The sequence below is a fragment of the Rhea americana genome, unplaced genomic scaffold, assembly GCF_003343005.1.
Source record: "Rhea americana isolate MKP2758 unplaced genomic scaffold, rheAme1 scaffold_28, whole genome shotgun sequence".
NCBI lineage: Eukaryota > Metazoa > Chordata > Aves > Rheiformes > Rheidae > Rhea > Rhea americana.
Window position 1 is genome coordinate 4133832 of NW_028186401.1, and position 14377 is coordinate 4148208.

At 40.5% G+C, this 14377-nt stretch overlaps 1 protein-coding gene across 1 annotated transcript in view; it reads right to left on the bottom strand.

The window, feature by feature from the left end:
• Nucleotides 1-270: 270 nt before the first annotated feature.
• SLCO3A1 (solute carrier organic anion transporter family member 3A1) overlaps nt 271-14377 on the bottom strand; it is a 153751-nt gene continuing 139644 nt past the window's right edge. Inside the window, exon 10 of the mRNA XM_085308644.1 lies at nt 271-9563. Coding sequence (XP_085164770.1) covers nt 9184-9563 — 380 coding nt within the window. The 3' untranslated portion in view covers nt 271-9183. The remainder of the gene's footprint in view (nt 9564-14377) is intronic.

Sequence of the window (14377 nt, forward strand, 5' to 3'; positions counted from 1 at the left end):
GCCGCGTCTTTTCTTTCCCAAACCACTGTCTTGCCCTCTGTGTCACACCCTTCTCTTCACCAGGGTCTTTCCCCTAAAGATACTTCATACGCATGAGAAAATGTTAAACCCCACTGCCTTTCCTAGCAAACTTTCCACTTTGACACCAAATCTTTAACCCAAGCTTTCAACTCTGATTTACTGAAATCTTTTGGGAGAGACAACTATGTCCCAACTAGCCAAGAAGGGAAGAAAGATAAAACCAAAGAGATCATCCAATGAGACAGGAAAGAATGAAAATAGTGGTTTTAATATCATTTACAGGAAACTTACAGTATGTATTTCACATCACATATTTCTAAACTGCTCATCTGGAAAATATAAGCTGCAAAAATACAGAACGCAGTACTCAAAATATATCGAGCATGTGGTTTCTCTTCTTTTTTTTTTTTTTCCTTTAAAATCAAATATACAGAGAAATATTTCCTTTTCCCAACCAGGTTTTGGTTTATTTTGGAAGTGCTGCTAAAATTCTGCAAAATCACCACCAGTCAAACCAGTACACTTCAAAGACCTTTTTGAGGAACACGTTTTCTTGGGCACTGTGGGAAAGGATTAACATACATCCTGAGGCAGGGGCAGAAGCACCTGGGTTCACCCAGGTCCCACATATGCTGCTGTGGGCCATTTGTGGAGATGTCCTATGCGGGAAGAACCTTCTGAACATACAAACACCCACAGATGCTCTGCTCTGATGATTATGAAGAACAACATTGATACTCAGGGCAGACATCTCTGACTGGTCTGCTATGGAGGCAGGTAGATACTCCTCCAAGTTTGCGGACCCTCTGAAGAACTCTGTGGATGAGTTTTGAGCCACAGTTGTGACAAACTGAGTGGGATGGTCTTGTTTTTCCAAAAAGGTGGTCAATGTGGAAGTACCCTTCATATACAGATGGGAGATTATATCTGCACAGCAGTCTCAAACACCTCCCAGAGAAGCACTGAGCATCTGAAAACTGGAGAAAACCCCCATCATCAAGCCAGAAGCCCAGTTATGAGATGCATCAGGATTTGGAAAGCATGTTGCAGATGTGTCTCGTTGCTATGTGCTGGTATGTTGTTCTCTATTATGGACAAAGAAGGGAGTGAGTTAAGGAACAAAGTAAGTTCTTAATATTTCTATTAGCTGAAAAAAGCCCCGCAGTRATTATCAGAGCCACAGGGGTTTGAGCTGATCCCACCTGGATGAGCCTTCTTTCCAAATCCGCTGTGATTTTTAAGCTCTCAGTTTGCTCAGCTGTAGCTGCTACTGAGGCATCTCAAGGGTGGAGAATAACATGGTTACATGGGCTAAGGATATGCTCCTGATCAACATCTGCATCAGAAAAATGATCAAAGAGAAATCAGCCAAACTAAAATGTYGCTTTCCTTTCACTGTGAATGAAGCATGGCCAAGGACAGTTTGGGCAGTGCTGTCTCTTCTGCTCACAAACCACTTCAAATAAAGAGCTGCGCTCCTCCTGTGTATGCAGGCACCCCCACTCCCTGTAGGCTGGCTGATGGTGCTTGTGTCTCATTTATAAAGGGTAAACGGAGTTTTAAAATAACCTTATTGCATTTTTTTCTCATCTAATGCTACTTATGCAGTTCTAGCTCACATAAACCCAAATGTCCCCATGACTGGAATGTAATTTAAGTACATACAGGAGGAAAAAAAAAATTTCTGCAGACTGCATTCAACTTGTATCAAAAACCTAATGAACACCACATTTATTGTACTTTATTTACATGGTARTCACGTATAATATAATACAATACAGCGATCCATTTTCAGTGGTAGGCACTATGGGTTTTAATAGGTCACAGCTTTTCCCCTGCTCCCATCCCCACCCCTCCTCCCTAGGGACTTTGCACCAAAGAGAAGCAAGAGGTTACTTTTGCTTGAAACGCTACTCGGTCCCAGTGCTGTCATACTTTTTTTTGTGAACCTCGCTCTGAGATCCCAGAAGTGGATGATGGGAATTGCTTTCATGTGCCAACATGGAGACTCCCAAACTTTGGTGGTCACAGACCACTGGCAACCCTTACCATTTCTCATTTACTGCTATGCATGTTCTCATCACCACACTTTCATCTGAAAACAGTACGAAGGCAATATGGGTCTGTAAACAAGCCGTAGACCTGCTAGCACAGCTTACAGGCTACCTGGGATCAACAGAGCCGTTTTAGACCCACTGCACCAAAGACTTTAGGAAGATGTCTGTGATTCTTCAACAGGGATCATAATCATCCAAACTTGCAGAAAGCATCACGGGCAAAGAACAGGAGTCACTTTTTCCTTCAGGTCGTTGTGAGGCACCRCACATGTAAGACTGAGATGCAGTTTATGTTGAAAGGTAAATGCACTGGCCATACTGCAGGGGGAAAGGGCTAAGACATATGTAGCAGGGAAAGATGCCTTCTGCTCTCCTAAAAGCTAGCAATTCATTTGGAAAGAAATAAGATATGTTAGGTCATATACAACCCTTTGATTCCAGAGAGATTTTGCATCAGATCTGAGCTGTGCAAACATTGCAAATAAAATATCCACCACCTGCTTCACCTTCATACCAATTTGTTTTTGTCTGAGTTCATACTCTTCTTGTGTTTGCTCTCAGTAATTACTAAAATGAATGTATTAACTAGTGGGAAAACTGGAAGAAGCAGAGAATTTCAAGCATCTATCAGAGAATATTCCTGGAAAGTGAACTGAAAGCCAGCACTTTGGCTGTCCTAAAGCAGTGTATGTCCAGAGGCACCCTGCCCATTGGCACTGAGCAAGATCCCTCCTATTCAATTTTGAATCACATACATTTGCACTAAATATTTGTACTGATGAGAAAATCCAGCCTTTGACTAGGGAGCAGAAATTTCCCGATGATTTCTATGTCCAGTCAGAACAAACTAACTTGTCTGAATTATAACAAAGCCATTCCAACCCTCCCCCCCCAGACCAGAGATTATATGCAGAAATAACCTTACAAATACTTTGGAGGCATTTTCTAGTTTTCCTCAGCAATTCATGAGGAAGTAAAAGGGAAAATTCATTTATGAAGTTGCTATAAATTATTTGCTGAGTTGGACTTGACAAGTTTCTTATTGCTTTTTATTTTTTTCACTTGCAGACACCAACCTCATGTAGAACAAGCCCAACATCAGAAATTGTCAGGGTATTGCTAATTTTTTCCTTTATACTTTCGTTACTTACCAGGCTGTGAATCTCTGCTCTGTCAYACTTAACCTAAAGGAAATGGGGAAACACTTCCAAGCAGTCAATACAGTATCCCAAAGACCACATCCCTAGAATCACTCCATTCATCAGAGCCTAAAGCAAGATTTTGACAAGCAAAACAGTACAAACACTGTATACATCCAAAAGTCCTTTTCTTGCAACCATCCAAATGGAAATCATGGTGCCCTCATGGGAGTAAACGATGCTCATAACTGAGGCTGAGGCAAAACTGAACCCTAAAGGAAAGCAGTCTATGTTCTTACTCTGTCAAAAGAAAACACCAGTATTGCTTCTGACTACACAGAGCTTCCTCCTGCTCCACTGAATTCAAAGAACAGATCATGGCCAAAGATTATTAACTAGTGTTGCCAAGTACAAAGAACTACCTAATGTCTAAGAACTGCTGAAAGACCACTTTTCAGCAAGGCAATTGTATTAACAGATTGGCTAGAGATATCAATGAAATGATAGAAAATGTCATTTACAGCATAGAAGTAACAGATTTAGTYTATAAAAGCAGAAAAAATGTATGATATTTTGAATGTATCTGATACTGAGACCTGCTGGTATCTCAAGCAAATTTAAAGTGCAGTCAATAACTCTGAACACCTTACATTACCTTGGTAGACCTGAACTGTGCTTTACCACAGAGAAGAAGGAAGACCTGTGGCTGGAGAAAGCAAGCTCGTGGTCGTTTTAGAAGCAAAGCCTACGAACTGTGGGTCTCAGAAAGAGGCAAAGCAGATAGGTCTGTACAGCTGAGCACTGAATTGCTCCAAGGACGCTGGAAAGCTCAGCCACAGAGCCCTTCCAATTTCTTTCTTTCTTGGATCACTCCAAAACATGAGATAACTGAAGACAGGCCTGGCTCATGCCAACGGCTCCCATCATTTGATCGCCCATCTTAAAAAACTGCTGCCCACATTCTCACCAATTGGGTCTTGATCTTCCTGTGGGGTGGGAGGTGGTGGTGGTGGTGGTGGGGAACATCATGTTGCAAGGAAAGCAGAATATTCAGAGTCTCCTGGAACTGCCACCAACAGAATGGAAAGTGACAGCAACAGCATAGGGTTTTAGAAGAAGTGGACTCAGATTAAGGTGAAAAAAGCAAAAACTACTGACGCAAGCAAAACAGTTCAGCATTATTGCTTATATTTGGGGTGCTCTACCCCACACACAGAAACCCAGTGGACTTTACAAGAGTTAATCAGCTCTAGAGGGAGACAGCAAGAACATGCCTGTTTCTGCCTGCAAAGATAGCACGTGAAAAATTAGGGGAGTATAAATGAGGATGCCTGTGTCTAAAGGCAGAGTGGAAGCGTGTCTGGAAACCTCTGTGAATAAAGGAGCAAAGCTGTTATCACATCAGTCCAGTAAAATGTTTGCATATGTCTTTAATAGCAACAATTCCTCATATCACCTGACAAGAATAAAACAAACACACCAAGACTGTCATGATCACAAGAAAATACTGAGTCCAGCATACCCAGCTGTGAGAAACTCTCTCACACAGCAGGAAAAGCCACAGCTGACTCTGGGGCTAAAGCTTCACAGTGCTGGTAACTTTGGAGTTGACTCTGGGTTTGCTGTGGAGTGAAACTGCTGGTTACTAGACAGCATCACCTTTCGGGACCTCATTCCTTGGGAAAAACGTGCAGCAACTGACGGACAAAGTTGAACCCGAAAGGCATTGCTTCCAGCATCGCTTTTAGGAACAGAAACCAGCTGAGGATGCTACATTGAACTCTGATGGGAGATTGGAGGTACTAAAAATCTCTCTTTCCCTTTCACCCCCCCCTCTTTTTTTAAGAAAAAAGAAGTCAATGCATCTCAGCCATTTGGAAATACTCCAAACACTTTTYGAATGTCTACAGCTCATCAGTTCAATTTTGAAGTGTTCTGAAGCATTGCTAACTCAGCTAATTGAAGCTAATTTCTTTCTGCATCTTTCTCTTTTCACCTTCCCAGCAAGGTGAGACCCAACTCAGATTAGTAATGGCAGCACTGAGTAGCTCAKCGTCTTTTCCAGGCATCTGGCAGTGTGAAGCCCTTCTAATTGAATTCCTAAGGAATAAAGAGTTTGTCTAGATAATTCAAGTGATGGACTTTTCAGTCCTAGTATACATCCAAGAYGCTTTGGGCAAAGACAGAAGGATGTATGATTTCAACACATAGAAAAAATAGCTTCTGGAAATGCATTTTCTTGTTTAATGAGTATGTAAAACAACACCAAACCCCAAAACAATGGGACTGATTCTAGTGTCATTTGCACCAATTTTACGTTGGGGTTCCCGTCTGATTCCAWTGGGGCCACCCCTAGGTTATATCTGTGCAAGGGAAAGGAAAACTCAATCTGAAGTCATGCAAGGCAACCGGACTATCCCTTAGAGTCTGCTAAAGCTCAAGCAGTTTTAATCCCAACATCTCATTCCTTAGCAGACAGCCATGCAGGGAACACAGTGCTCGGAGACGTCAAAATAACATTTCTGACAAGACCTCAACAAAACCCTGAATCTCAGTGTCCCTGAACATGGAGRAAAATTTCCAGCGTTGCATCTCAACTACATGGACAATGTCACTACTTCTCTTTCCAGGAATGGGCATTTTTCTAACTCCATTCTTACTATTAAGTCTCCTGCATGGTTAAGGCAGTTGCGGGATGGAAGTGAAGTGCTTACAGGCTAAGGCCCACTGCATTTTGGGAAGCAGCAGGATGTCCAAGATGCTTCACTCATTATTCTGTAACAAAATTTGGGTTGCAGGCAAAACYGGCTTGTGGTTTTGAACTGAGGAAAACAAAGAGCCTGCTGGGATGGACGAAGGTTTTTGTCTGCATGTTTTGTTTGAAATAAAATTTTGCTCAGATGTGTACCAAAGCACTGACAGTAAAGCTCTACACCTGAGGCAGGTTTCTGATACATCCTTAAAAAAAAAAAAAAAAAAAAAAAANAAAAAAAAAAAAAAAAAAAAAAAAAAAAAAAAGGAGAGAGAGAAAGAGAGAGAGAGAGAGAGAGGAGTAAGAAAAGGGCAGAGCTTTTCAAAGGTCATGTTATTGGAAGAAATAAAAAAGCAATCATGCAAATACTTTAAGAAACAGCATAAAAACAACAAAGTAACTCTATGCAACTGAATCTTCCATACATACCAATAGAAAAGATTAAATAAAAAAAGGAAAAAATAAAAATGAAAGCATGAAGTGCTTTGGAATCTGGTTTCTGTGACTCCGGTTGAAGGGATCTGACTGTGCTGACAAACCACAGTTCTTGAACACCTGGAGTTTGCATGGCATCATGTCAGCATGTTACTCTCATTCGCCTTGGACAGTCAGAGGTGAAAAAATGAAATTGTGAAAGGGGTTATAGAAATTCAAGCAATCAGGCTTTGAGAGGGTTCTGTYCTGCGACGTTTGTGTTCTGTCTGAATGTGTGTGTGTGTATAGTATAAAATTATGAACTAACATTGAAAAGACAGTAGCCTAAGTAATAAATTTTCAAAATGAAGAAAACTGTACAGAATGATTTCCAATGCTTATACTTGACAGTTATACATATTTTATGAGACAGTTATGCACCCTGTGCCTTTCTAAATTCATTGTTTTATGGATGTAGTATCCCTACATACTAAACCATTCTAATAGCCTAAGAAGAATCATTTACCATCCAGCATAACAATGGCACTGCATAGCTTTACATTTTTTTTTAAACGCCTTCATTAATCAAATGATTCTTAACGTGGCTCCAAACCAAGACTCAAATATCTACATTTACAATATTTGTCGAATATTTGGCACAGCGGAGTTTATTTGATATACTTTTTGCCCTTATTGTTGCTGAACATTTAATGCTGTTCATAAATTACAAACACACATATAAAGTCAGTTAGCTGGAAGCAGTTTGATATCCTCTCTCTGCCCACATATTTAAATGCCTAGATAAAAGTAAATTTTGCTAAAAAGGCATTGAACATGAGTAGCAAGTTATCAACTCTCTGTAATTGTGCCGATTGCGGAGCGTCCACTGCCAGCAATGGACAAGGACTCTGGGGAGATCAGCTACTCCACCAGCTGCATGGAAGCTACATCCAGCACTTGGTTTGACATKCCAGGTTATGTCTCCAACCGTCTGCATGTTCACAACAGTTTCAAAATACAAACAAAAAAGGAACTTTCTGATTAATGATGCTAACCCTTAAAACCCTTCTGACATTTACTCCACTGGAAGTGTATCTACTTTCCACTTCTGACTGGGGAAAACTCATCAAATGCAACGACTTTGTATTGTTTACCAAGAGGAATTTTTTAGAAAAGAAAAACACACATGCAATATAATAAGCCTGAGCCAATGCTTCTTAAAATCAGATGAAACTTTCCCCTTGATTTTGGCCGCACAGGTTAAGACTACAATTGCAAAGGCAAAGCCAAATGTGCTCCTATGTGGCTGTATCTTGAGAATTTGAATGAAAATTTCAGAGATGCTCAATGCTGGCCAATCTTTGCTCCTATAACCCAGTCTTCCATGGAAATGCAAATATACAGGGCAAARTACAGTCTCTAGGTGGAAAGATTATTCAACTTCCTTCACAAGGCTTCCACTGAAGTTAGTGGAATTTCTMAGGTGAAAAAATATCAGTTGCAGGTTGCAGGTTTAAGGTCAGTATCCCTTCATCTTGTATACACACACGCACGCACGCACACACACGCACACACACTTTAAAGAAAACATCCACCACATAATTTCTAGATTGCAAATGATATATATATATATATCTTTAAAAACTGAAGAGAACATAAACAGTCTCTCCATATATATATATATTTACTGAGTCACATATAATATGAAAAAACTATATTATGTAAATCATCATATTATCTATAATTCTCCAACTGGCAATTATTTTTGTAGAGACACAGTGCATTCACTCTCTTTTTTAAAAACATAGTATGTGTCCTCATTGGCTCGGTAGCATATTAGAATGAAGGCGTATGGATAAAAAAAGCAGAGGATTAAACAAACCCCTTGAGTCACATTATGTTTGGGTGAATTAAACAGGACTTTTCCCCAAACTAGCATAAATAAATCCCCCTCCCCGAAAAGTGTCAGCGATTTAAGGGTTAACATAAACTTGAAAATAATTAATTAAAAAAAAATCTTATTAGAGGACTACACAGACAAATATTTGGAATTCATCCCCCTTTAAAATTGACAGCACGTTTGGCAAGTGTGAGCAAATGTCTTGAACTTTACTGGGTCTGAAAGATCTGAGCACAGCTGTTCACAGACAACTAGGAAGCTGCGATCTGCAAATATGCCTTGGCTGGAAGGATTTGGTAACTCAGACCGCATCGCTCGCTACCTGGAGGGTTTCCAGCAGCTTTAAAGGTATTTAACGCCGACTCCTGGCTGGTGACAGTGTGACTGATTGAACGACTCTAGCGCCCTCCCCTCTTTGCCATCAYTGAGGGAGCGCGTTGGGTTTGAGCAGCGCCCAGACCAGCTAACCCGTCCGCCCATGTTGCTGCACCTATCCCCAGGACACGCAGCACTGCTAACACCTATTTCAGCRTTGCTTTTGTCATCTTCTTTCTTTATGCCTCTTGCCCAAGCCTGTCCATTCGCTGAGCTCTCCGACGAACCTCTCTCTCTGCTGCTACTGATGCTCTCCAGCTGTTTCCATCTCAGAAGCTTCTACTATCATCAAATGGGCTGGAACCCAGCCATAGCTGTGTTGTGTTTTCTCTATCACCCCCCAGGATTTCAAAAGTGATCCCATTAAAAGAGAAGGTTGTTCTGAATCCTGGCTGGATAGGATTTTGAGAAAAAGACAAAGTTTCCTGTGTTGCCATTGTTTTGCAATTATATTCCTTCATTCTCACTCTGTTTTCTTTAAAAAGGACCCTTACATTATTAATGCAGTTCATCCATCCATAGTCACTATAAAACAGACTCCATATTTTCACACCACTCATGATCTTCAAGGTTATAGATAAATTTTGTCCTGTGCGATTGATTTTGGGGCACTGAGTCCCGCCCCAGATTGTCTAGGGTGAGAGTAGAGGCAAAAAACTCACTAGTGCTGAGACCACCTTCGTGGTTCTTGATGTATCTTTTATAGTTTTTCCTCAAGCACTGCCAGGTGGTTGTATACAAGATGAATGCAAAAGACTTCAGGGCTATAGCAATACTAACATACAGGTATCTATAGACCACATTGTCATACAGCGCACAGGCTCCTTGTTCGCCACAAAACGTGCTCCAAAACAGACACGTGGAATCAATTCCAGCCCCAAAGATCAGCGGAGGTGGGATAAAACCTGTCAAGATAAAAGAGACAAATCGTGCTTTTATGATCTTTATGATAAAGAGAGGACGTGATTGTAGTGAATGGAAAGAGAGAATATTTTATCAAGGTTAATGGTCCCAGACGGAGCCTGTGATTCCCTCTAACTTTTCAAGCTCTAAATCAACCTAAATAAAATTTGTGCATGTAAGTTTTTTTAGCTTCAACATTTATCGAACTGATTCCTCCCTAAATCACAAATGCAGGGAGGATTTTACCCAAGTTTAAGTGGATTTTATTAAGCTTCTGGTTTGTCTTCTGAGACTGGGTGGAGGGGTAAATTAAAATGAGGGAGGAGAGCCTTGCAGCTTCTTATCTGGTTAGATGCTGGAAGCTCTGCTYTCTGGGGTGTTCACTTGTAGGATGCCACAGGACTCCAGAGTATGAAATCTGCTGTGGCATTGAAATCTAGTTTTTGACTCTTCCTTGACACAGAAAAATGCTTTCTCAGGATTTAAGAAAAAGAAACAATACCCTCCAACATATACCGAAGAYTAAGGCTGAAAGGAAGCAAAACTTTTACTGTGCCATTAAATGAAATATCGCAGCAGGATTCTCCTACAATCATTGCAGTTAACTGCYGACGAGCATTTCTCAATCATAGTCTGCAAGAGCGCTACAATCTTAAAGCAATCATTCTGATCTCATTAACCAATAAAGGCAATGTTTTTCTTCTCTGCTTTTTTTCATCCCATAGGGATATGCAGAGGCCCCCAATTTCATATCTTGATTATCTGCAAATCAAGATGCTTCACCCTGGAAAGAGCCATGCCCACTTGCAMATGAGCATGGGTYGGCCATGCATGTTCCAGCTTTGGAMTCGCCTGYCAGCACACGTGCACTGAGCATGCAGCACCCAGATGTCGATATTCTACATAATGCAAACCATTTCCCTTCCTTTTGCTATATTTATGGGGGAGGCTGGAAGCAAATAAATACCAGGAAAAAAAGAAAGATCAATAAAATCACTGCTGTAGGTTAAGAGAAGAAGCGAAGGAGAGCACCTCTTCTAATGGAACTGAACAGCAGGTGGGCACAACGTACTGTCCCTAGCTGGGACTTGGCAGCATCACTCCATTACTAGGGACAGTGAGACTGCGACTCTAAAAATAAATATGTAGACAAACAGACACAAAGGCTGCAGTATCTAGGCAGAAGAGTGTTGAATTTAGGATCAAGTTTCATCATTAACCTGGATTTTCAGGCTTAAATAAGATACCTTCCTTTAACTTGTCATGAATGTCACCGTTTGGCTCATGACAATATATCCTAGGCCTACAAATAAATTGGTTGTCTTCACTGTTGCCTGTGGGAACTGAGATGTCTTTATTTTATTTTGCTGATGACTAGAACTCTTCAGAATTTTTTGATCTTCCTTATATAAATAAGGAATATATATTATATATTATATATTATATATTATATATTATATATATAATAAACGCATGAATTAGGAAAGTCTATATAGGCTCCTGGTATTCATTTTGACCACTTAATAGCATGAAAGTGGTAAATAAAAATAAGCAATACAAAAAAAAATGTTCTTTCTTTTAGAAACACTTGTTCTAGTCATTACATTTAAAACTTGATTATGTTCTGAAAAAAATCACAGTGCACAGCTCCTTGTTTCAGTGATTTCTGGACCGAGCTGGGTCTGTTAACAAGTTTTAAAAAAATTCTTAACCTGCAGACAACTGCAAAGTCATCCTGGGATTTAAAAATTCAGTGGGGCTCTTGCCAGCAGCAAGCAAACAGATTGTGCTGCTGATACAAGAGTCAGCAAGGGATCCAGTTTATGTGACCAGTACTGTACTGGCTCTGGACGCCCCTTAAGGGGGTAACAGCTACATGTGGAAGTGACTGAGGAACCACGAGCTACCTACCTTCTGCACTATGGGAAAGCTGCATTTGGATCATACTTTTGAGGTTTGGGCTCATGCTTAATAACACGTTGAGAGGACTTGATAAAAGGCTTCAGAGATACATAAGCTGAATTACAGATACAGCCATCATCCACATCTCCTGCTGGCTTCAGCTGGTTTTCTAGGTTCTCAAGATAATTTGGTCTCCACATTTTGGATTGATGCTGACCAATGCATCAGGTTTAGGTCAACCTGGCTATGCAGACTGCATCATTTTTCAAGTCTCTGGCACACTTGAARAGCTCACCTCCATGCTGACGGAAGTAATGAAAAGCAATACAGCTTGAACTGATGCATCAGGCATAAAAGTAGCAGAGCCTGTGCTAACCTGAGCATTGCCATGAAAAATCCAGGTTATATTTTCCCACAGAAACTTGAAGTTGCTTCTCATAAGACTTGAGGAAAGACCTGTTTCATTGACCTTCAAAGCCACACCTATGTGGATGCAGGCACAGATGTGGAGACATCCAAAGAAAAATGCATGAAAAACTTCTCTTTAGCAGTAAGTGTTAAATCTCATTTTCATCAGGGGAATGGACAAGAGATTCATAGGAGTGACTCAGTACCTAGAGCCTCTGAAATACGGGAGTTGTGAGGCTGCTGGCACTGGAGACTGGAAAATCCTTCTGAGGGAGATACCACATCTTCATCATTTGGAAGAACAGAAGTAAAGGAAGGTGGGCTTGTAGGAAAAAACAGAGGACTTCCACTGGTAAAGCAAAGGGTATTCCAGGATTCACTGTAAACACTATTTGGAAAAGCAAGCATCCAGTTTCTTACAACACGTATAAAACCCTTTGCCATTCTAGACATGAACTGTCACTGCTGACAATCCCTGGTACAGTCAGATTGGAGCTATCAAGGATGTTTGTCTTGTGCTACTTGCAAAAGTCATTCCTCAGATGGGCTTGACCTTTACATTTCTGATCCAGTTCAGAACTTGCCCAGATTCTGGAAACAGTCAGACAGAAATTTCTGGCTTCACATCTTTTTAGCCATAGCTTTCTATGTAGATGTGAGATGTTATAGGAAAAGAACGTCCGTATCAACATCTCCTGCACAGTAGYTGCTGCTTTCAAAACCCTTAGGCTCTGACAGTGTTGCTTTACATTCTTCTCTGAGAAACTACAGTAATACTTTTATATGGAGACACTATTACGTTGCTTTCTTGTAGCAAAATTCCGATGGAATGAGATCATATATCCAGGAAGATACCAGGAGAATTCAGTTTGTTTCATGTTACAGTGAATTTTATTAAAGAGATTCTATCACGCTTTATCTCATATTGCGAAATGTTACAATAATTTCTGCTATATACATATATTTCATTGCAGAAACTGCACTGTGTACAAAAAAGCTGCCTCTTTCTTACTGATTACACCTCCGGGTCTCATAGCTCCTATTTTTAATACTCTCCTTTGGTTCAAGAAGCAGCTATTATCACTCTCTTCTTAAATCAAAGCTTAAAGGTGATCTCAAAAGCTTTCAAAATAAATCAGTAAAGCTAATCTCAAATTTCAGATTGTTAATAGCAAATTTTGGATACCTGCACTTATGCTAAATAATGCCTTTCTCCTCATTTTCTATGAGTTTTAGCTATGTTGCTGATGTGCTCCAGGATGTATTCTCTTATTTCATGGGAGTTCTCTAGTAACAGAGCAACATATCTAAATCCTTACTATGGCTTCTTTATTGGCAGAAAAGAAAGGGTCTATTCAACCTAAGCATACCTACCTGAGCCTAGTTTTAGTGGAATTCAAGACGCAGCTATCTCAGAAGGTTTCTCTCTTTTAAAATGAAAAGAGGAAAGAGAGAAGAACTTCACCCTTCAGTAATTTTTCACATGGAAGCAAGACCACACAGCCATTCTCCCTGCACACTTGCCGTTTGACACTCGCATTCAGCCAGCTGAAGACAGGCCAAAACCCAAGTGTGGCATGRACAGCAAAAGGAAACGCTGTCTTTGTAAGGATTGAACTAGAGCCGACTAAAGTCAACCCAGAAACTTCCCTTAGAGTTATCCAGGCTTTGGATAAGATCGCTTACTTACACTGAGCTTTTGGTATGAACGCGGCTACTTCATTAAAAGCAAAAATAATCTGATCGGCTTTAATGTAACCTYGACTGGAACCCTGTGGGCATGCCATCCACATTGTCAGCTAACGGAGGAACAAGGTGGTGCAACACAAATAAGATCGCTTATTCAAGGCAACATGTGACACTGTGAGACTTTTGGTTTCCTTCCCTTCTTTCCTTMTAAACCAGAAAACATTAGTTCCAGAAAAGACCATACAGAACATGCTACCTGTGCCCTGCCACCGCAGGGGACAAAATGTGGCTCAAGAGCAAAATAGGTGTCCACACCTCACCACGCAGACACTACGGGCACAAAAGGGATCCACACCATGGTGGATCAGAGCAAATTTTGTGCTGAATCATTGAGGAAAAGGAACTGAAATATAGGAGCTTTGAAGTAGGAGCCATTCCTTCAAAAGAGCGGGGAAGGGAAAAAGAAAAAGAAATAAGAAGTAGATGAACAATAGCCAGGGATCCAGTGTTCCTTTTCATTCAGATACAAGAAACATATACTCATCCAGAYGAATGGCCCTATGTATTTAATGGGATATTAACTCACAGGAGAGTGTAAGGACACAGTCTGCTTCATTTCATGGTTTTCCTTTCTGAGAGATCAGAAGGAAGTGATGAACACAGTGTTTTAACATAGGTCCTATCCCTCAAATGAGAGTGAAAATATGTATTGCTCTACTTTAGCAATAAACAATAAAGGAGTAATTTTGCAAACTGCTGACACGTTAGTAACAACTATAGGAGAGTAACTGGTTGTGTGGCACAAATGGTCACTTCT